At 42.9% G+C, this 22,917-nt stretch overlaps 1 protein-coding gene across 4 annotated transcripts in view; it reads left to right on the forward strand.

Annotated features, from left to right (window-relative positions):
* The window catches only part of ARHGAP18 (Rho GTPase activating protein 18), a 189,736-nt gene that overhangs the window by 106,851 nt on the left and 59,968 nt on the right, over positions 1-22,917 (forward strand). For 3 of the 4 annotated variants that reach the window (XM_070073608.2, XM_002714727.6, XM_089332696.1), the window contains exons 2-3: positions 15,837-16,033; positions 19,226-19,461. In XM_070073608.2, the coding sequence (XP_069929709.1) occupies positions 15,837-16,033; positions 19,226-19,461 (433 nt within the window). Of the gene's footprint in view, positions 1-6,258; positions 6,451-15,836; positions 16,034-19,225; positions 19,462-22,917 lie in introns of those variants that run through there. The other variant, XM_070073609.2, reaches the window with a different exon arrangement.

A 22,917-nucleotide genomic window follows, 5' to 3' on the forward strand; every position in this document is an offset into this window, starting at 1 on the left:
CAGTAGAGCTGGAGACAGGCCAAATTCTTTTGCTTCCAGTAGAATCTTCTCTCCAAAGCTATCCTGTGATAACAGTATAAGAAATCCTCTCCTTGGACATTAGTATGGGCCAAGAATGATGACCACACTTGACTTGTGAGTAAGAACCTGTTGGAGATAAGATGAGCATCCATATACTGTGATTCATGGAGCAATAGCCCCAAGTGAGGACTAGATGAATGCTTAGGAGATAGCTAATAAATATCTGTCTCTGTGCTCTCCTCTGCACTTGGACTTCATCGCTTATTGCAGTTCACTGATTAGGGTTTAAAATGGCACAATGAATTATGCAAAAACTGTTTCTGTAGGAGGGGCTGTCTTGCAGCCTAATGCAGCACAGATGGAAAGATCCTCTTTTAATCATTGTTCTCACAATACTTGGAAGCTTTTTGAGGAATAAGCACTCAGAAGTGGAAGTGAATGGCCTTCATGAGTAAATGAATTCCTTCTGCAGAGAGGAACTGAACTGTATTTGTGATGCAGATGGTTGTCCTGGGTCTGAATGCTCATCCTTGTCATTTGAGATATATGCTTAGAAGCAAAATGTCTCTTGAAATACTTGGGTTTTAGATGGTTCCGCTGGACAAATTACTTCTGCCCAGGCTGGCTCAACACATATTATTATTATTTTCTCAAAAATTGTGACAATGGGTGTTTAAATGCCAATTCAACCCAATCAAGAAAACATGCAAATTACCTCTCTTTCTCTAATCCTTAGTTACTACTGAAGAGACTGAATTCGTTAGCATCCCCTCACTTTTATTAGCATAATATTAATGCAAATGATCAGCAAAGGCTTTTTTTAAAAAGCACACAGAACCATAGAAAGCAATTAATAACAGTGCTCATTTCCTCAGCATGAAAGAAAAAACATTTATGATTTGGCTTCTAACTTGCATCTGTGCCGACGACTTCCCACATGGGCCTATACAGGTACCTGTTCCTAAAATCAGTATCATCTTGGAGCTTTTACTTGCAGAGTGAGAGCCAATCTGAAAGAAAGCTCAAAGGAACAATTTCAGAACAAAGATGATATGCTGGAGGTAATTCTTGTGGCTTCAGATGCCATTAAGAATGTATAAAAAGGCTGTATTTCTAAGACACTGCTATATAAAATGCAGGAGGAAAATAACAAGGTGTAGGAAGGACTGACATAATAATGCCCAGCAAGAGGGTTAATAGAAAGAGGACACTGATTAATTTTTTATTTGCTCAGAGGAAATGGGCTTAAATTAGAGGGAAGTAAAGTTGAATCAAACAACAGGAAGACATCGTTGGCTCTGGAGAGCTTTATAAAATTAGACTGAGGCATAGCAGGAGACTGGAATTTCCCTTCTTACCTCCTCTTACTGTGCTGCAAACATTTTCTTTAGTTTGTTTACACTTTCTGACATCTTCGCCTGTGTTTTGCTAGACGGGAACATTGCCGCACCTGTTGTTTGTACCACTCATCTAGCACGAAGTCAGTGCTGCTCTGTATGGTTCTTTTCCTCCCTTCTATCTCCACTGTTAGAATGCAGAATTGCAGATCAGAGGTGAGAGCCCGTGCCTCCTTGAACTTTGGACATCAACATGTGGAGCACCTTGTAGGTAATGGGGAGTCTGTATTTGATGAATGAATGTATGAATCACGACTTAATGATCTGTTTATTATTAACAAGGAAGAGCTCAAATTCTATAGTATCATGCCACTGGAACTTTGGAGTGTTGACCTCATTCCAGTTGCCCTGTTCTTTTCAGAGTCCCCTTCATTACCTGGAATGGTAAATGCACATTTTGTGAACAAATTTCTTTTTTTTTAAAGCCATTGCTACAATGATTAAAAAAAAAAAAAAACAAATATACTGGCTTCTATTTTAATAAGGGAAGAACACTGAATAAATGTAGGTATTGTTGTTCAGTGAAAAGATGTTGATAAAGCTATTGGATTTAGAAATTAAGATTCCTGTATTACATTGGTTGGCATATGAAAGAACAGTTAAAGTTTCACAGTGTTTGTCTTGTGAAATCTGTGCATCTTACTTTATAGAACTGGCTTCAGAAAATGACTGAAGTGATTTATGAGGTAGGAACCTTTCACAGTTGGCCCTCAAACACCTGAGTTTAAAAAAAAAAAAAAGAAAAGAAAAGAAAAGAAAAGAAAAGAAAAACAAGGCACAGGGAAAAGTTCTAAGTTGAATCTTTACTTTGAGTATTTGACAATGTACATCTTTCTGTAGACTTATCCTGGCAAGAGAGTCAAGGAAGTTCTATTTTAGATGCCATTATCAACCTGGCATGTATGCTTGAGATAACCACTGCACAAACATGGCTGCTTCCGTGGGGATTTTGCATACCCTGAGTCTTCTCTTTTTTTTTTTTTTTGACAGGCAGAGTGGACAGTGAGAGAGAGAGACAGAGAGAAAGGTCTTCCTTTTTGCCGTTGGTTCACCCTCCAGTGGCCACCGCGGCTGGCACGATGCGGCCAGCACATCGCTCTGATCCGAAGCCAGGAGCCAGGTGCTTCTCCTGGTCTCCTATGCGGGTGCAGGGCCCAAGCACTTGGGCCATCCTCCACTGCACTCCCAGGCCCCAGCAGAGAGCTGGCCTGGAAGAGGGGCAACCGGGACAGAATCCGGCACCCCGACCAGGACTAGAACCCGGTGTGCCAGCGCCGCAAGGTGGAGGATTAGCCTATTGAGCCGCGGCACCGGACAGTCTTCTCCTTTTAGTACTGAGACAGTTCTGGGGTCTGGTCTGTATTTGAGAGTTGGCGGAATAATCTCTTCTTGAAGTGATGGCTTTCTAACACAACTGGTCTCTTACCAGACGAGCAGTGGGGCTGTGTACCCTACCTGACTGCAGTGTGAGGGCCTAGAAGCTTTGGGCAGTGCAGAATTCAGAGCTCCAGAAGGTGACCTAGTTATCAGTCCATGTGCATTGTTTCTTCATAATGACTGGACCGAGAGGAGAGTCCAGCCACGGAGGGACGGACAAAGTAGAGGCGACCCAGAGGGATGGAGATGGGAGACTGGAGCTGGAACTCCTTGAGCCAGACACCAAGCTTGCTTCAGCTGTTTATAGAGTGCCAACCAGCCTTGCTGTGGATAGGGAGAGACTCATAAGGTTGCACACCGCTTCTTGTGTTAAATAACAGTATGGAATGGTACGCTGGAACCGGATATCATTTTGTGCCCCTTGTAGAAAGAAGAGATAAACAGTGGTACAGCAAGATAAACTGTAGGCTGGCATAAGCCAGGTGATTAGCATAAGACCCCAAGATGTGCAGTTGCAAACAAAAGGCCTTGAATTTGGGGCCAGTGCTGTGGCGCAGCGGGTTAAAGCCCTGGCTTGAAGCACTGGCATTCCATATGGGCACTGGTTCTAGTCCTGGCTGCTCCACTTCTGATCCAGTTCTCTGCTATAGCCTGGGAAAGCAGTGGAAGGTGACCCAAGTCCATGGGCCCCTGTACCCATGAGGGAGACCCAGAAGACGCTTCTGGCTCCTGGCTTCAAATCGTCACAGCTCCGGCCGTTGCAGCCATTTGGGGAGTGAACCAGCAGATGGATGGCCTTTCTCCCTGTCTCTCCATTGCTCTGTAAATCTACCACTCAGATAAATAAAATCTTTCAAAAAATAAAATAAAATAAATGGCCCTGAATAGAAATGACTTTAGGACAGGTGCATAGGCTTTCATTTTTTTTTTTTTTTTTTTTTTTTAGTGTTTATGTATTCATTTTCATTTACTTGAAAGGCAGAATGACAGAGTGAGAGTGATAGCTAGCTATCAATCTTCTATCTGCTGGTCCACTCCTCCAGCGCTCTCAACAGCCAGGAGCCTAGAACTCCATCTGAGTCTCCCCTTGTGGGTGGTAGGGGCCTAGCACTTGGGCCATCTTCTGCTGTCTCTCAGTTTACAATAGCATGAAGCTGAATCTGAAAAAGAGAATCCTGGACTCAAACTTGGATATGGAAATGAGCATCCCAAGTGGTGGCTGAGCTTGCTGTACCACTGTGCCAGGTTCAGAGACTTCCACCTGGGGGTTTCATCGCCTCAGAATTCGACGTGTCTGTGGATGGCATTTGTCAGAAGTTAGTGTCCATGTTGTTGTAGGTGATGATGTAATGCCCAATGCTAATGCAATGTTCTCTACCTTGTACGTTTCCACCCCTTGCTGGTTCCCATAATCCCTTCCTGTGAAACCCTTGTCCACCCCCATTGCCCTGATAGACACCTAAGAAAGAAAACAGGCAAAGAGGTCTGAAACTGAAATGGCAAAAAATATAAGCCAAGAGCAATAAAAGAAAAGGAGAAAAAGTTGAGGAAGATTTTGGACGCCGACCGATGCGGAACAAGGAACAGGCGGTGGACAGTTGATATGAGGAAGTGGGTTTCTGTTGCAGGGAAGAATGGCTTTGATGATGGAGCCCTCAGTGGGCCTCTGAGCAAGCCGAGGGAACTGTGGGAAGCACTAGGGAGATGGAGGGATTCCAGGAGGAGCATCCCAGCCCGTTTGTGCTGCAGCAGCAAAATAGCATAACCTGGGCAGCTTATAAGCAGCAGAGATTCTCTCTCACAGTACTAGAGACTGAGAAGTCCAAGCTCAAGACACCAGCAGATTCCACGTCTGGCCAGGACCTGCTTTTTCATTGATAATGTGTCCTCCTGTATCCTCACATGGTGGAAGAAGCAAGAGACCTCTCGAGGGCCTTCTTTATAAGGACGCTAATTCTTTGCCCCAAAGGCCCCACCTCCCAATATGGCACATTGAGGGTTAGAATTTTAATATATGGGGGCCAGCACTGTGGTATAGCAGGTAAAGCCACCACCTGCAATGCTGGCATCCCATATGGGTACTGGTTCTAGTCCCGGCTGCTGCACTTCAGATCTAGCTCTCTGCTATGGCCTGGGGAAGCAGTAGAAGATGGCTCGAGACCCAGAAGAAGCTCCTGGCTTCAGATCGACACAGCTCTGGCCATTGTGGCCATCTGGAGAGAGAAAGAGAGGATGGAAGACCTCTATGTCTCTACTTCTCTGTAACTGCCTTTCAAATAAATAAATGAATCTTAAAAAAAAAAAATGTAATATATGAACTCTGGGGTGGGGGACCCATAAACATTTAACCATAGGAAGGAGTTATGGAGGTAACCTCAGAGTTTTTTTTTTTTTTTTAAGTTTTATACTTTATTAGGAAAATATCTTGTAACAGTGAGTTAATTAAATATAATGTTTTTTAATCTAGGAATTTTTTTTCTTGTATATATGAAACCATGAAGTTTTTATACAAATTTAGGAACATAGTGATTCTTCCCACCCTACCCTACCTCCCACCTACACTCCTACCCTTCTTCCTCCTTATATCCCCATTCTAATTTTTAACTAAGATCTATTTTCAATTAACTTTATACACATAAGATTAACCCTACATTAAGTATAGAGTTCAACAAATAGTATGAAAAGAAAAAAAAAAACTGTTCCTTAACAGTTGAGACACAACGGCTGTTCAAAGTCATCGCATCTCAAAGTGTCAATTTCACTTCTATAGATTACCTTTTAGGTAGTCTATTAGTGGATCAGAGAGAACATTTGTTACTTGTCTTTTTGGGACTGGCTTATTTCACTAAGTATAATGTTTTCCAGTTGCATCCATTTTGTTGCAAACAACAGGATTTCATTCTTTTTATGGCTGGGTAGTGTTCCATAATGTATATATAACACATTATCTTTTTCTAGTCATTAATGGGCATCAGAGTTGATGCCACGTCTTAGCTATTGTGAATTAAGCTGCTGTAAACATGGGGGTATGGATAACTCTTTCAAATATGCTGATTTCATTTGCTTACATCAAATTATTATTCTGGGGCTGACGTTGTGGTATAGCTGGCAAAGCTGCCGCCTGTGACACCGGCATCTTGTATGGGAGCTGGTTCGTGTCCCAGCTGCTCCACTTCCAATCCAGCTCCTTGCTTATGACCTGGGAAAAGCAGTAGAAGGTGGTTCAAGTACTTAGGCCACCCACGTGGTACCCTGGCTGTTGTGGCCATCTGGGGAGTAAACCAGCTAATGGAAGATTTCCTCTCTCTTTCTCTCCCTCTCTCTCAGTAGCTGACTTTTAAATAAATAAGTAAATCTTCGCAAAAATTATTGTTCTAAACCTTGGGGAATGGTTGATAGGGAAGTAGCAAAGGGGAAGTGAAATTCCTACTGGGGAAGGAATGGGGAGACCACAACAGGGCCTGAACAGAGTTAGGACCAATGCTGAAGTGGAGGTCATGACCTAGAGGCCAGGGAGTCCTCTGGGCCCCTAGTTCAGTGAGGAACTGGAGCATTCCACTCATACCTGGTGTTGATGTTACTTCTCATCTAACTCACCTTAAGGACTTGAAGATCTTGCTTGAACAGACATCTCTGATAAGGCGCTCGTCATAGGGTAAGGCATGCAATAAATGTTTATTTTAGAGATTGAAGTGATAGAATGGAGCCACAGAATATGTGCTTTAAAAAATGTGGGCCAAAACTTGTTTTTGACTACATGTTAGTTACAGTCTGGGAGATCAGTCTTTCCTTTGCTTTTTTTATACCCTTCAAGAAGCCTACATTTAGACGACGCATCCAGAAGCAGAACAACTGCCTTGTTTACGTTAGGGTTTCTTGACTGACTGACTTGTCTACTTTTCATGTGTCTCTCTCATTTCTTTATAGTGTTTTTGGAGTTAAATAAAACCTTAGAAATTAAAAGGAAGTTATTTTAGAGGTAGCCGTGTTTCAGTCATTAATAATTAAACAGCACACAAGCATCTGCTGTGGTGAGCAGGTTCCTTGAACCAGGATGCCAAGATTTAACACACGGTTCACTGGTGGAGACCATCACTGTGCAGGATGTGGCGAGGGCTGGGGGAGGCTATAGACACAGGTTATCCGATCCCCACTGAGAAAATACCAAGATATGAAGTTGAGTAATGACAGCTGGAAACAGATGGTCCTGCAGGACTTCTGCTCAGAATGCAAAATAGCTACGAAGTTCGTCTTTCCAGGTTACTGTACAGCTGGTCAGAACACGAAAAGTTAGGAATCCTGGAGAAAGAACAGCAGGTCCAGGATGTCAGGTGGATTCAGGTCATGGTGACAGATAAGAAGTGGATATGTGAACTCAATTTGATTTGCTTTGGAGCAACATTCCTGGACCCGAAGATTTGATATCAAAGTTCCCCTGCAGATATGTTGGCGATTATTTTGACCTCAAGATTCCCTGGTTCTCATTTGGCTACTTGTTGAGTAGTACCTTCAGTGAAGGAGGAAGAACTCTGCTGAGCTAGCTTTGGGGACCTCAAACAAAGAGACTCTCCCAGCTACTCAGCTCTGCAACAAGGGAGACCTGTGGTCCTGGTAGCAAAGCGAGCTTTGGCAATTTACTGTTTTCTGCCTTTCTCAGATTATTCTGTCTTGTGTCTTTCTTCCCTTCTTTCTATCCAGACTCAGTGGTGGTGGGTGCCTCTATCTATCTTTATTTATCTATTTTAATTATGTTAAATAAGTATAGGAAAATAGCATTGATAAAAACAAACTCAAAACATGATTGGTTTTGCCTACTTTTCTGCAGAAGTGCTAGAGCCAATGTTCAAAGGTAGCTCTTAACAGTCTCTCCATGGACATCTCTTTTCAGTTTTGCTTAGGAACTGTGCAAACAAAGTTCATCAGTTCATTTGCTTATTGTTTTACTGTGTGCCAAACGTGGGTGGAAACTCTGAGAAACTACAAAGCAAGATGTTAAGTGACTTTTTTGTTAAAGAAAAAGAAATCTGAAAGAAAAGAGTAATTTGAAATGTTCCATCCCAAAGGAAAAGGGTAAGATAGGTTGGGGCTGGTGCCATGGCTCACTTGGTTAATCCTCTGTCTGCGGCGCCGGCATCCTATATGTGTGCCGGGTTCTAGTCCTGGTTGCTCCTCTTCCAGTCCCGCTCTCTGTTGTGGCCCAGGAGGGCAGTGGAGGATGGCCCAATTGCTTGGGCACCTGCACCCACACGGGAGAACAGGGGGAAGCACCTGGCTCCTGGCTTCGGATCAACATAGCTCCTGCTGTAACAGCCATTTGGGTGGTGAACCAACAGAAAAAGGAAGACCTTTCTCTGTCTCTCTCTCACTAACTCTATTTGTCAAATAAAAAAAAAAAGGTGTAGGATAGGTAAAGAGTAGAGGTAGTTTAGAAAGCATAGCTTAGTACTTCCTTGAAACCACAGCAGTTAGATTGGAGAGGAGAGATATGGAATCCGTTCTGATGGCGTGTGGATGTTGGGGTGGGAGGAGGCAGTGCGGCTCTGCTTTCTAATGAGCTGCTTTCTGCCTTCAGGAATTGTCAGTGTTCTTTCTTGCTAGATGTCAGAGCCACTGCTTAATAATTACTGCTTTCAGCTAAACAATAGTGGGCATTCACTTCCAAGGGAAAGAAAATGACTTGGGTCATTCATAGGCTGCAGCTCTTCACAGTCATTCAAATTAAGTGAATTCTGATGGACGGGGCCATTACCCAGTATTAATAGCTTTGCCATCTCACCAAGGTAGTGATTACTTCTTTAATATTGCTGCTGAAATGGAAGAAAGAAATCTACACATCAGAAACAGGCTCCTTTCCCCCAGCCCATAGAGAGATAATGTAGACAAAGAGGCAGAGTGAATATTTAAAACTATTTTTGAAAGTTTAAACATATACTAAGCAAAATATTTTTTGAGTGGGCTAGATTAGAACATGGAGTCTTGGGATGTTTCTCATTCCTTATATATAGGTATGGTTTGATTTTTTTTTTTGTAATAGTTCCTCCTCCCCTATTAATATTATCATTATCATTACTACTACTACTACTATCACTACTACTACTACAGCTGGTCCCCAAGTGCCCACAACAGATGGACCTGGGCCTAGTCAGAAATCAGGAGATGGGAACTTATGCTTCTCCCATCTGAGTAGCAGTGACCCAGGTACTTGAACTATGTATAATATGGGTGCACATTAGCAGGACGCTGGAATGGAACAGAGGCAGTACCCGCTCACTGATACAGATGCAGGCATCCCAAGCAGAGCTTCATGCCCATCTCATGGTTTGAGTTTTAAATGTATTTTTCTCTTGATAAGTGTAGTGGCTACTTGAAAATACTTATTATAGATTGTGTCGACAAAATCACCTCTGGGTTGGCACAGTGTGATAAAAACTTAGGAAGGTTGAAGCACCTGATGAGAAGGAAAGTTAGTTGTATAATAACATGACCACTGAAAACGAAATGCAAAATATAGCCTGAGTCCTGCCACCCCTTTGCTGGGTGATTTAGGGAAAAGTTAGCCCCTGGGCCCCTACATCTCACCCAGAAGATGATGGATTGGGTTTCTATCTCCGAGGTCCAACACCGTTCTGACGTTTCTGCTCCAATACATACAACTGTATCCAACATCCACTCCATCATCGTGGTTGATGTTGATGACTCATGATCTGAGTAAAACTTCTTTCTTTCAAGTTAAAACCAAAATAAGCCTATTGTTTCTTATATCTTCTAACCCAGAGAATTCTTGTCCTACGTGGAAATAAAGGTCAGATAAGGAACATGAAAGATGTTGTAGTCTTTTTAGAAAGGATCTTGTAGGAAAACAAAAACAAACACAGGTTCCCAGCATCTGAAGACTTCAAGAAGGCAGACATAGGGCCACAGAAATGCTTCTGGAAGGGGCAGAATCAGGAGACAGACGGCGTATGAAGTGTTACAATAGGACTTGTGGGAGTGAGGGAAATTTCCCCTGCATCCTCCGAAGGTTTGTGAAAATGACTGACAACGGACAGATTAATAGGAAAAAGACATCTGAATTTCGTTTGTGTACATGTGTGCAAGGTAGCTGTGCAAAATGTGGGGCTGGAAGAAAGGGTGAGGTAGCTGAAGCTCAAATGCCTTCTTTATAGGGGAGAGAATTGAGGGGAGTGAGTACTGTACAGTTTTTAAGAGGTGGTAACTGACACAGTTCCTCTGAGTTGCAGGTAGGTAAGTGGGGAAGAGAAGCAGCTCCGCCATAGACCATCATTCTCTAGCTCCCGGTCGTCTCTCGGGGCTGCCCTCAGAATAGCTGAGCAGACTGCGGGCAGGGAGGGTTTGTAGCCCCTCTTGTTCATCTTTCCTGGCTGTTTGGGAGAGTTTAAGACAATTGCCTTTCTTTGGGGAGAAGTTTCCTTCTGTCTGATGTGGGAACTTCCAAGAGAGCTCCTTCCTGCTCTTGTGGGGAGTCAGTTCCCAAGGCCTTCCGGTTTCCTTTCATTGAAAAGCTCTCAGGATGCCAACCCACCATACTCGGGCTTGTTGTCTGAGTCCCAGCGGGCTCCTCCAATGTGGCATACAAAATGCGGACACGGGACAGGTAGATAGGAGTGCAATGAAGCATCCTCCTGGCGATCTGCCTTACACTATCGAAGCAGGAAGCTGTGGATGACAAGGAAGCATTTCAGGGAAAGGGACACTTTTTCTCTTTTTCTTTTTCTTTTTTTTTTTTTTTAAAGATATTTAGCCAAAAGGCAGTTACAAAGAGCAGAGGCTGAGAGAGAGAGAGAGAGAGAGAGGTCTTCCATCCTCTGGTTCACTCCCCAAAGAGTTGTAATGGCGGGAGCTGGGCCGATCCAAAACCGGGAACCAGGAGCTTCTTCTGGGTCTCCCATGTGGGTACAGAGGCCCAAGGACTTGGGCCATCTTCCACTGCTTTCCCAGGCCATAGCAGAGAGCTGGATCGAAAGTGGAGCAGCCAGGACTCGAACTGGCGCCCATATGGGATTCCAGCACTGCGGGTGATGGTTATGCCACAGCACCAGCCCCTGGACATTTTCAAATGCGCTGGCCAGAAAGGGAAGCTGAGAGAGATCCCCTCCAACCCCACCCCACTACACGTGATGGATACAAGCAAATGATTAAGGACATTGGCAAGGCAGGCCTTTTTCAATGATATTTTTATTCTTTGTCGTTACAGTTTAAATGCAATATGAGTATCATTGGAATAAGTCCCAGTTTTTATGAAAGGCTACAAAACCGAACTAAAATAAACAAAGAAGTAGGCCAAGAGTCACTAGGCGAGCATGTGTGCTCTCGTAGGGCTCTCTGGAGTGTCGCCTTCTCAGATCCATTCGGTGGTGTGTTTGAGAAATCTTGAAGCAGTGGTTTTCAAAGTGTGGTCCAGGAACACCTGGGGGCCCCCATGACCCTTTTAGGGGTCCTGGAGATGAGAAAGGTTTTTGTAATAGCACAAAGATGCTGTTTGCTTCTTGGGCTCACATACTCTCATGAGAATACGGCGCGTATCCCCGAGCCTGTGGGACGTGCACTATCACAAACAATTGAGCGCAGAAGCAGATGTGAAGATCCAGATGGCTTGCATTAAACCAGACATTAAAGAGAGCTTCCAAATGTATAACAGTGCTACTCATCGCACTTTTTTTTATTTTTCAGTTTGGAAAATAGCCCCCCCCCAAAAAAATGTATCTTAAGTTGTTTATTCTATTTGGCAAATGAATAATATTTAAGATAGATACTTTTATCAGCCAATACTGTAAATATTAATCAAACCTACATAAGTAAGAGCTCTTGGGGGTTTATCAGAAATTTTAAGCTTGTAAAGGATTTCAGTGACCAAAATGTTTGAGAATGGTTCGAGAGGACAAATGATTCCTCTGAACTTTCCAAGAGGGCAATAGGTGACCTATTGGACTTTGGGAGGGGCAGTCCAAGTGTTAGCAGTGAGATTGGCTGTGTGTCCCTTCGTGGTTAACCTTTGGAGCACTTCAGCAGCAACCGGCATTTGATAGCTTCTAGACACAAGGCATTGGAGGCTCTTGCTATTCTCCCCATTTTAGAGGTGGGAAAACTAAGGAGTGCAGACCTAGTTTGCCAAAGATCATAGATGTAGTCAAGCAGCGCTGGAATCATCTAGTACTGAAGAAGCCCAGGTCCGGGTTCCCATTCCTTCATTGACTGCATCGATACTAAGGATGAATCATCAATCTGCTTGCAGTCTTCTAGCGGGCCACAGTGTGATAAATGGAAACTCTCACCTCCTGGCAAAGAACAGAATGTGCCAGACTAGTTAACATCCTCTCTGACCACATAGCTAACAGGCACTACTAACACCCTGGGCAAATATCAATACCTTTGAAATTCCCTGACCAGGCGGAAAAATTACCATGGAAAAATGGAACAACATATACTTTGGGCAAATATAACAAAAATGAACTCCTCAATTTTATAAGTACAGCATGGGGGATATTCTAGCCAGATGAGAAAGAAGAAATATTCCATGAAGGTCTGTAAGGGTCTCTAAAGTTTGTATGTGCTGGCAGTGTGAGTGCCCATGAAAAGAAGGCAAAGTTATAATACTGTGATGTGCTGGGAAGAATAAGACTTGTCTGGCAAGCTAAGGAGCGATATTTAAAAAGATTGAAAGGTTGAGTGACATAGACAGAAGGTGAGACAAAAAGAAATCTTCACTGGTTTACTCTCCAAATGGCTGCAACAGCTGGAGCTGGGCCAGGAAATGGGAGCTTCACCCAGGTCTCTCACATGGTTTGGAGGGGCGCAAGCACTTCTGGTCTCTTCCGCTGCTTTTCCTGGGCCATTAGCAGGGAGCTGGATGGGAAGTGGAGCAGCTGGGACATGAATCTATACTATAAGGGTTGCCGGGGTTGCAGGCAGTGACTTTACCCACTATGCCACGATATTGGCCACAGGAGCCATTCTTTGTGGAGCAACACAAGCAACTTATTTCAGAGGACAGTGTCTAGCCCTGTCAGAGCTGCAGAAGGTGAGAAATGTGAGTTCTTGAAGCCTGGCTGTGGGATGGTTAGCACAGAAGGCTCTGGAGTGAGGTGAGAACTTGGAACAACCACTTGCTAGTAGGTCAGGTGGCGATAATTGGCAGTTTCCTGTGGTATGAACTGTTTGGTTTGAGCACCATGCACTTGCATGGATCTTTAGGAAATAGGAAATAATTCTCTATACAAGAAAAGAAGTGATACAGCGTGGTGACTGATGTCAACTGAAAGAATGTTCACTGATGTTTTTAGGAGAAAATAAAAATATGTGACAAGTTGACTAAAGAGGGTAGTTAATTACTGAATGGTTGCCTCCCTGCCACTCCTCATAGTCTAATATTTAAAAACAAAAAAACGTTGTCTTGCAGTAGTTGCCAGTCATTCCCCATCCATCGCCCAAAAGAAAATCGCTCCTTTTCATGACTCAGTATTTTCAGGTTATCACAAACCTATTCAGCTTCTGAATCTTATTAAAGTCAAAATATTGAGTCAATTCATCAGTACTAGACTATTCGATTTTTGCTTTATGTGCATTTTGAAAGCAGAGCTTGATATAGAAGGTATATTTACGTAACAATGCTGCTACTCAATGCCCTTGCCTTTTTCTGCACATGCTATCTTAATGGAAATTTACTGGAAAATTCTTGCCAGAATAAACACATTCCTGCAGGACGGAAAGGCTTGATGTACTTCTAGTTCAACTGTACCTCTTTCCTGTGAGCAGATAAACCAAATTACTTGGCATTAGCTATTATACTTCAAATAGTTCACAGTACTTTTTGTTGTCTCCCATGAGGGCTAAAGGTTGTAGGAGACAGGAATTAGCTAGACAACATTGCACTGTAATAACAGATAAAACAAAAGCAAGAGTGGGCACCTATATATTTGACAACAATTCCACAAAACATGAATCAGGCTGGCATTCTGTAAATTAGCTATACCTATCCTGGTAAGACAGGATTAAGGAATATGAACTACAAAAAAGTTGAGCTGCTGATCCCCAAAATACACACACATACACACACACACATCTCTATTGGTTTTTCATTTTTAAGTGAGAGAACTTTCTCATCTGTGTTTTATTTTAAGGATCAGGAGTAAAAACTGTACAGCGGAAATACTGAGTCTATATTAACCATTAGGGACATACAAGGGGGTGACTGTGGGATGCAGAGATGTAAACAGGGTGATTAGGGGCCAAGGAGAAAGGAAGTGGCCCTTGAATGAAGGGATGGAGGAGGCAGACAATGGACAATGGAGACTGAGGAAAGAGATTCACAAACACGCCGAGGCTTACTCCATTTGGCCCTGGTTATAATACCCGCCCATCTCTCCCCCACCCCCGGTTGCAGTAGGGGAGAGATTATAGTCATTGTTTATTCTTTCATGCAACCGGCATTAATAAAGTATAAAAAAAGGGAGAGAACTGTCTTTAAAGTGAGAAAAGGGGCTATTGGAATATGACAATGAGATATTGAGTTATGCTGCCTTTATATACAGTAATAAGCAATTAGGTTATTTGATATTTTTTAAAGATTTTCTCAGTGTTTAGTGACACTCTGTCCTATGTAATCTAAAATACTAGTATTTGGGGGCCAGCATAGTAGTATAGAAAGTAAAACCGCCAACTTAGACTTGCTCTGACATCCCATATGGGCGTCGGTTCATGTGGCTGTTGCACTTCTGATCCACCTCCCTGCTAATGGCCAGGGAAAAGCAACAGAAGATGGCTGGTATTTGGGCCCCTGCTACCCTTGTGGGAGACCTGGAAGAAGTCCTGGATCCTGGCTTTGGCCTGTCCTAGCACTGGCCGTTTCAACCATCTAGAGAGTGAACCTGTGGATGGAAGATGTCTCTCTCACTCTGTCTCTCTCTGTATGTGACTCTGACTTTAAAATAAATAAGTACATCTTTAAAGAATACTAGCATTTTAAGCAACCCTGAGGAAGGCTAATTTAAATGTGAGAATGTTCACACATTGTTAGAATTGCATTGTAGTTCTTTTTCTTTTTGATTGGTTTTACTTAGGTACAGTAAGTAAATTATTATTTCCTAGAAGTCTTTTTTTGGAGGATAAAAGAGCAATTTAAAATTAAAATATGGAAATACTTACTCACCAATTATGGTCTCCACTGATACTGAAATTCTTGTGAACTTGGAAAAGAAATGTTCCAGGGCTTTAAATTTTCCTTTTACATAATTTTGTGCTGTTTTTCTTTTTCTGCAAATAACAAAAATTTCCTAATTCTTTAATATATATATATTTTTGTTATTAACTCCCATAATTCAATTTTAGAGGTAGGTAAGATGTAAATTATAAGGGGAAAATAAAGTTAACTCCAAGTCATAAAAATACTCTCATTTATTCAAGCTAGTCTTATTAATAGATAATATCTAAGAAATAGATATTTGAGAATTTCAAGTGATTCAGAAGTACCAATAAATGAAAGCTTATCACATTTTAAAATTTTTAATACATATATGTCCTGGGTATGTTTATAAGTAGAAATTAAAAAGTTTTTTCTATATAGAATGTGACTGCAAACTTAAAAATCAACTTTTTATTTACATTTCAAAAAAATTGGAAATTCATATGGTGCTTCATTCAGTGGTGGCAGATACTTGCTGTGTGAGAGCTGACTGAGTTTGGTTTATAAATATAAATGATAAATACTAGCTGTTGGGTGAAATTTATTCTCTATTAAATTACTTAATATCCTATCATTACGATTATTCTTGCTCATTTCTAAAGCAAAATTTCCGCTTTAGATGAGTCAAAATAATAAAGGGAGAAAGTGTTCATTCTGCAATCATTTTCTAATCAGTGGTACCTCCAGGTAAACCGTTTTAAAACATATCTATCTATCTGGTGTTATTAAAGAGAAAATCCAGAATTGCCAGATTCTCCAGCTCAGGGCTGTGATATTTGGGAAACTGTACTACTTCCTCGGTACTAAAATGAACTATCTTTTCTTTCTTTTTGCATGTATAGCCGCAGGTGTGGCCAGTATACCATGAACCAGGAAACCACCACCAAAGTCACAGAGAAGCCGCTGTTCGATCGGTCAAGTTCCCAGGATTCTTTGGATGAAATGTCTATGGAGGACTATTTCACAGAGCTAGAACATATCAAGAAATCTAGGGAAAACAGACAAGATCAAGAAGTGGTTGTTGTCAAGGAGCCTGATGGTAAAGAAGTACAACTTTTATTGCTTATATATGTATTTAAGGGAAATGGATGTATGGAAAGGACGAATAGGACAAGCAAGGAAAGATGCTAGGTGCCATTTAATGATTTGTGACAGACGGATGGATACAGCTGCTATATACAAGTGGCACGAATGAATCCCTTTCATCATGGACACAGCTACACTTCTTGGCTAAGCTTACTGTCTCATAGACTCGGTGTTTGAAATTCTCTCAGTCAGTCGCTGGTCACGAGGTCATTCGCTCTCTGGAAAGTGGAGGTGGTGATGAGAAGCACACTACTTTGCAGGGAACCTGTTTTTCCAGTGGGCAGTCAGCTTGAGTTGTTTTTATTGATGGGTTTACAGTCTGCTCTCTTCTAACTCGAACTCACTTCTAGTTCTGCCTTTGGGAAGTCCATTCTGTTTTATATGAAAACCTTTCAAGTATTTAGGATTAGTCATCTCATTACTAACCACGTCTTCTCTAGGAGGAAAATTAGCCAATTCTTATGGGTGTTTTCAAAGCTTTGTGGTCCTGGTCATTTTGTGATTCATAGTATGGTACTCCACGTTGCATGTGATGCCACTTGTTTCACTAGCTATTCTAAGGATGTGGATTTGGACAGTGAAATGCGGTGTTAGCATTTTTAGCTTTTCAATCTGCTTCTTTCCTGCATTTGGTTCACAATTGTTCTCAAGTCTCTTACTAGCTGTGTTTCCTAAACTCTTCACTACTGTATTTGATTTCTGGAAGAAACATGTTAAATTTTTCTTTCTGCTAAATTTCATATGGTTTCTTTTAATCTCAGATTCAAGCAGTTTCCCAAATTTTTGATGCCCAATTCTCTGGCATCTTATTTCTTAGCCTCCTTTCAGTGTCTCATGTCATCCATAAATTTGTAAATCTGTTTTGGTTTCTAAGTATCAATGGCAAAAGCAGTGAGAGCCATAGCCAGTGCCTTGTGACCCACTGAAAGAGACATCGTTCAACAGAGAGACTACTTAACCAAATTCCTTAGGACTGAGTTAAGTAGAGAAATCTGTATAGGTAGAATTTTTTCCTTTGCTACAGTATCGCTTAAAAAAACATCTACCAATAGTGAGTTAAAAAGAAAATAATTTTTTTTAAAAAGCATATCTGTTAATTCTGTTTCTCATGAGCTTTGAATTTAATTTTTAATTTTTTTAAGATTTACTTATTTATTTGAAAGAGTTACACACAAGGAGAAAGAGAGGCAGAGAGAGAGGTCTAGTTCACTCCCTAATTGGCTGCAATGGCTGGAGCTGAGCCAATCTGAAGCCAGGAGCCAGGAGCTTCTTCTGGGTCTCCCACATGGACCAGGAGCCCAAGGACATGGACCATCTTCTACTACTTTCCCAGGCCATAGCAGGGAGCTGGATGGGAAGAGGAGCGGCCAGGACTCAAACCAGTGCCCATATGGGATGCCAGCACTGTAGGCGGTGGCTTTACCCGCTAGCTACACTACAGCGCCGGCCCCTAATTTTATTTTTTAAAAGATTTATTTATTTGAAAGAGTTAAAGAGGCAGCAGGAGAGACCAGGGGAAAGGTATCTTCCATCTACTGGTTTACTCCCAAGATGGCTGTAACTGCCACGACTGGACCAGGCCGAATCCAGGAACTTGATCTGCATCTGCCATGTGGGTAACAGGGGCCCAAACTTGGGTCATCTTCCACGGCTTTTCCCAGGCTACTAGAAGGGAGCTAGCTCCAAACTGGAGCAGGCAAGACTTGAAATGGTGTCCATATGGAATGCTGGCATTAATAATAATGTTAATAATAATGGCTGTCTGACTTTTCATGGCAGTGAGCAGGTTGCCTTTGCTGGCATGCAGAGCGCCCAGCCCTGGATGTTATTTCTTGAAGCCAAAGTTAATACTTGATTTCTGCCTCCAAGGAGTGGGAGTGTGTACTGTGTAAAGGGCTAGACACGCACCAGGCATCGCTCTGCCACGCGACACAGTGCTTCTCAAAGCCCTCCCCATTTCCCATTCTCAGCTTTGGTTATTCCATAGCCCCTCCAGCTCTGCTTTTATTTACAGATGAGAAATTACACTCCACATGGGACTGGGTGATTTAGCGGTGCAGATATTGGATAGAGTCTGGTCTTCTGTGTCTCAGGTCATTGCCCTCCCACCTTTTTTTCCCATAATAAATGTGGTGCTTGGAGTGAATCTGCTCTGTTTGTCCTGTTTTTCTATAATTTTCCTCATATCTAACATAAAACAGTCAAACATGTATATACGGGTTCAACCAACATCAGATAAAAAATATTTGAGGGGCTGGCATTGTTGCACGGGTTAAGCGACTGCATGTGACTCTAGCATGCCATATTGGAGCTCTAGATTGAATCCTAGCTGCTCCACTTCAGATCCAGCTTCCTGCTAATCCACCTCAGAAAGCAGCAGATGCTGGCCCAAGTACATGATCAACTAGTCTACCCATGTGGGAGACCCGGATGGAATTCTAAACTCCTGGATTTGGTCTGGACCCAGTCCCATCCCTTGTGGCCATCTGGGGAGTAGACCAGTAGATGGAAGATCCTTTCTCTGTCTCTCTCTCCCTCTCTGTCTCTTTCTCCCTCTCTGTCTCTTTTTCTTTCTTTGTTTGTTTCACCCTCTGTCATTCTGCTTTTCAAATAAATAAACATCTTTAAAAAATTAATTTTGACATTCATTAGTTCCTGATGCCCAGATGTCTGTCTTTGCCGTGCTCCCCATCAGCTGAGGGAAGAGAAAGCAAGCCTTTCCATAAATTAGTGTTGGACTTTGAAGTCGTGCTGAGTGTAAGCCAGAGAAGTGGGCATTAATCTGTCTTCCCAGCCTTGACTTCCCTTTGTCACTGGGTGAGTGAAGTTATCTATCCATGGCTGGCTCATCTCAGCGAGAGGAGCAGTTTCATCGTCGCCAGTTAATCTGCAGGGAAGTTATGGAGGTTAATTACAAGTGAAGTCATTTACGAATACTAATTGTGTCTATATGAAATCGACTCAAAACTCACTGTCCTTGTGGCTGGAGTGGATGGCAGTTGTCCAAGTTCCAGATGAAGATTCTCAGCGCTGCGGCTGAGCTACATACAACAGGCAGCTTTCAGGACAAGTGTCAGGCAGCTTAGAAAGTGGGAAAGTTCTTAACAGTTCGTGATTTCAATACCACTTGGCTCTTCTCTCATAGAGGGCGAGTTGGAAGAACAGTGGCTGAAAGAGGCCGGCTTGTCCAATCTGGTTGGCGAGTCGGCGGGAGACCCCCAGGAAAGCATGGTGTTTTTAGCAACACTAACCAGGACCCAGGCCGCGGCGGTGCAGAAGCGGGTGGAGACGGTCTCCCAGACCTTGAGGAAAAAAAACAAACAGCACCAGATTCCAGACGTCAGAGACATATTTGCTCAACAGACAGAATCAAAAGAAAACGTAAGTTGTGTCTTTCGATGGTAAGGCAAAGGAAATAATTGCCTACAAACCATTGAACCAATCTAGTTTAAATCAATGCATTAAAAAGATCGTGAACACCTATTAGGCAAGGCTGTGTCAAGATGTTCACCGAAAAATGAAATTAAAAGAGAAGTTTATTTTGGGGGAAACCCGTTTTAAGATTATGTATGAGGGGCGTTCAAAAAGTTCATGGAAACATGCATTTTATGAAAAAATTATATTTATTTCAGAATTTACTTTTTTATTTGAAAGGCAGAGACACAGAAATAGATAAACAGAGATCTTCCATCCACTAGTTCATTCCCTAAATGCCTACAGTACCCAAGACAGGGCCAGACTGGAGCCAGGAGCCAGGAACTTGTTCCTGGTTTCCCATGTACGTGCCAGGGGCCCAATGTTGTGAGCCATCGCCTGCTGCCTCCCAGAGTGCACATCAGCAGGAAGCTGGATGGAAAGCAGAGGAGCAGGCTTCTGAACCAAGCCCTCCAATATAGGATGCACAGGTCCCATGGGTGTCTTAAGTGCTGCACCAAATGCCCGACCCTAACTCTGTCTTTTTTTTTTTTTTTTTTTTTTGACAGGCAGAGTGGACAGTGAGAGAGAGAGACAGAGAGAAAGGTCTTCCTTTTGCTGTTGGTTCATCCTCCAATGGCCGCCACGGCTGGCGCGCTGCAGCCCGTGCACCGCGCTGATCCGATGGCAGGAGCCAGGAGCCAGGTGCTTCTCCTGGTCTCCCATGGGGTGCAGGGCCCAAGCACTTGGGCCATCCTCCACTGCACTCCCTGGCCACAGCAGAGAGCTGGTCTGGAAGAGGGGCAACCGGGACAGAATCCGGCGCCCCGACCGGGACTAGAACCCGGTGTGCCGGCGCTGCTAGGTGGAGGATTAGCCTATTGAGCCGCGGCGCCGGCCGCTAACTCTGTTTTTTAATTCCAGTTTTCCCGAAACTTTTTGCCGTTCCCTGCTATGCCAGTCACCAGTGCTCATGCTGGCAGTGGACAAGAGGGACTTGATCCCCTGCCTTTCTACAAGCTTTGTGGAATGTGCAGAAAATTAAGCACCTGAACATCCAGTGTGATACGTCTTCGTTAGGGGATGATAGAATCGCTTCTAACCCCACAAGAGCTGACAGAGAAGGCTTCTCCTTTATCTATTAACGTTTGCAGGAATATCTGATTTTTCCCAAGACTCATCTAAAGATGGATGCTCGTGGAGTGTGAGGAGCTACAATTGCAGGAAATAACTTGCCCTTTGTGTCGAGTGCTTAGCATTGTGGCCAGCGCGTAGAAAATGATTAATTTATGAATGGAAGTTGTTGGAGGCAGTTAGAGTCTGAGGGACTGATGAATACAGAGGTATCAAGGGAAGCATGGTAAAAATGCCAGACCTGCGTGGCCTAGAAGAGTGCTGCTTGGCGCAGCTGATTGTGGCTTACTTATTATTCACCCAGGGGGAAGTAAAAAGCTCGCACAGAATGTAAATTGTCATTCCTTCTTGCTTCAAGAGAATTGGCACAAAAAAAAAAAAAAAAAAAAAAAAGCCAGATGAACTCCATGGTGTTCTTAAGGTCAAAGTTGATTTACATTCTGCCCCGAGGAGCTCTGGCTTGGAAGACCCAGTGGGGTGGTTAGAGTGGGAACAAACAGAAGGACTCTTGAGCAATGGCTGTAATAACCACAGTTGCCGCCACTGCCACTGAACACTGGCTGTGCTAACTGCTTTCCATGCTTTATCTCATTTAATCCTCGCAGCTGTCCTGAGAGGGAGGGATTAGCATTTCCATTCTGTGGCTGAGGCTCATAGACTTTAAGCAACTTGCTCAATGTTGCATAGATAGCAAACCTGGATTTGTCTCACTCTGAAGTACAAGCTTCTAACCACTCTCTATCCTGCTAGATTTGTTTCCACACGTGATCCTGATAGTAAACATTATGAATATCTGGCCCTATTGACACTTTATAAATAAAGGATAATAAGTTTCGTGATTCTTTATTTTTAAAAAGCAGGAAAGAAGGGCTAAAAAGTATGTTATCTTTCTGTCATGTAGCGATTTTTTCACTTTTAGTAGATACTTCATTCTTCTAAAAGATCTTTCTGGCTGCAGATTGCTACTCTATTTGCATAGCCAATTGTGGATCAAATCCAGTCCATTTACCTGATTTCAGGGATCACTACATTGCTCCAGGCACTTGCTTAAGTTAAGCGCTTGCCTACCACCCTGGGGTCATTTGGAACATATACTAGTGTGTAGGACTCAACTGAGTTTGCAGCTGGAGAAAAATGAATGGAAAGGAAATATAGTATTATGACATTTCCTTCCCAGTAAAGAACCCTCCCTAGGGAGTTAAGAGGAAGTTCACAGGGGGAGGGAGCATAGAGCTGAGCCTGAGAAGGATACATGCAGTAGGATTCCCGCCAGCCTCCAAGAGGATGTTGCTACTCGATGCTAAAAGCAGCATTATTGGAACAAATTTCTGGTGATGTCTAAAACACATGGTGTGAGTCCAAGGCAATTGGTAGGCTGTATCATCTGATGGAATCATTAAGAAAGAAATAGTACAAGTAAATTAAAATAATGTTAGCTTGCTTACATTGCATGCCTGTAATTGAAACACTGCCTCCCATTGGAATTGCACTCTACGTCTCCCATCCCCCAAGCAAACATGGGCCAGCCATCTCCACATGGAATTGTTCTATACTTGAGTAAGTGCGTATTCAGCCCTCCCACTTAAAATGCCTTCTCATGAATCTCCTGCTGACACTAGGAAATACAATACAGAAATGAGTACCATCTGCACTGCCATCTTCTATTGCTAAGGAAAACAATTCCGACCACATGCTCCAAAATATGTGTTCCTCTGCAAGATTAGAATCACTGTGCTCACTGTCCCATGGAATTCTGGCCCCCTGTAGGCTTGTGGGAGAGAGCAGCGTGGTATTGTTCTGTCCTGCAGAGAACTACTGTGGAACCACGCGCTGTCCACTGTGGTGGGTACCTTTGGCCTCTAGTGGTACACTAGTGGTCTGTACCTCCTGCCCTAATGCTTTTCTAGGATCTCAGATTGCAGGAGAAGGGCAGGGCGGGGCAGGGGGAGTCCTTTTTAGCCACTAGCTTGAAATGTACCGTAAAGAGACTATTACGCCCCATTTTTCTTTCTGTACAGATAAAATTCAATGAGATGATTATTTTAAAAATAATTCATTCAGATTTAGTCATCTTTGACCTTCTGATCCCTGATGTCCTTCCAAAGCCACTCCTGGAAAGAAAGAAGTTCTGTTTGGCCGCATGGGTGAGCAGAGCCTGTGGTGTTTACCGTGACCATGAACCCTTGGAAAGCTACATTCTTCAGATGTCACTGACCTACTTCTCTGACAGAAACAGTCCCTCTGCACATTTTAGTGCTTGTTGCTAACCTAGGTTTAGTTTATCTTGTA

Source organism: Oryctolagus cuniculus, chromosome 5 (genome assembly GCF_051225735.1).
Source record: "Oryctolagus cuniculus isolate XC-2025 breed Fujian yellow rabbit chromosome 5, ASM5122573v1, whole genome shotgun sequence".
In the NCBI taxonomy this organism is placed as follows: domain Eukaryota; kingdom Metazoa; phylum Chordata; class Mammalia; order Lagomorpha; family Leporidae; genus Oryctolagus; species Oryctolagus cuniculus.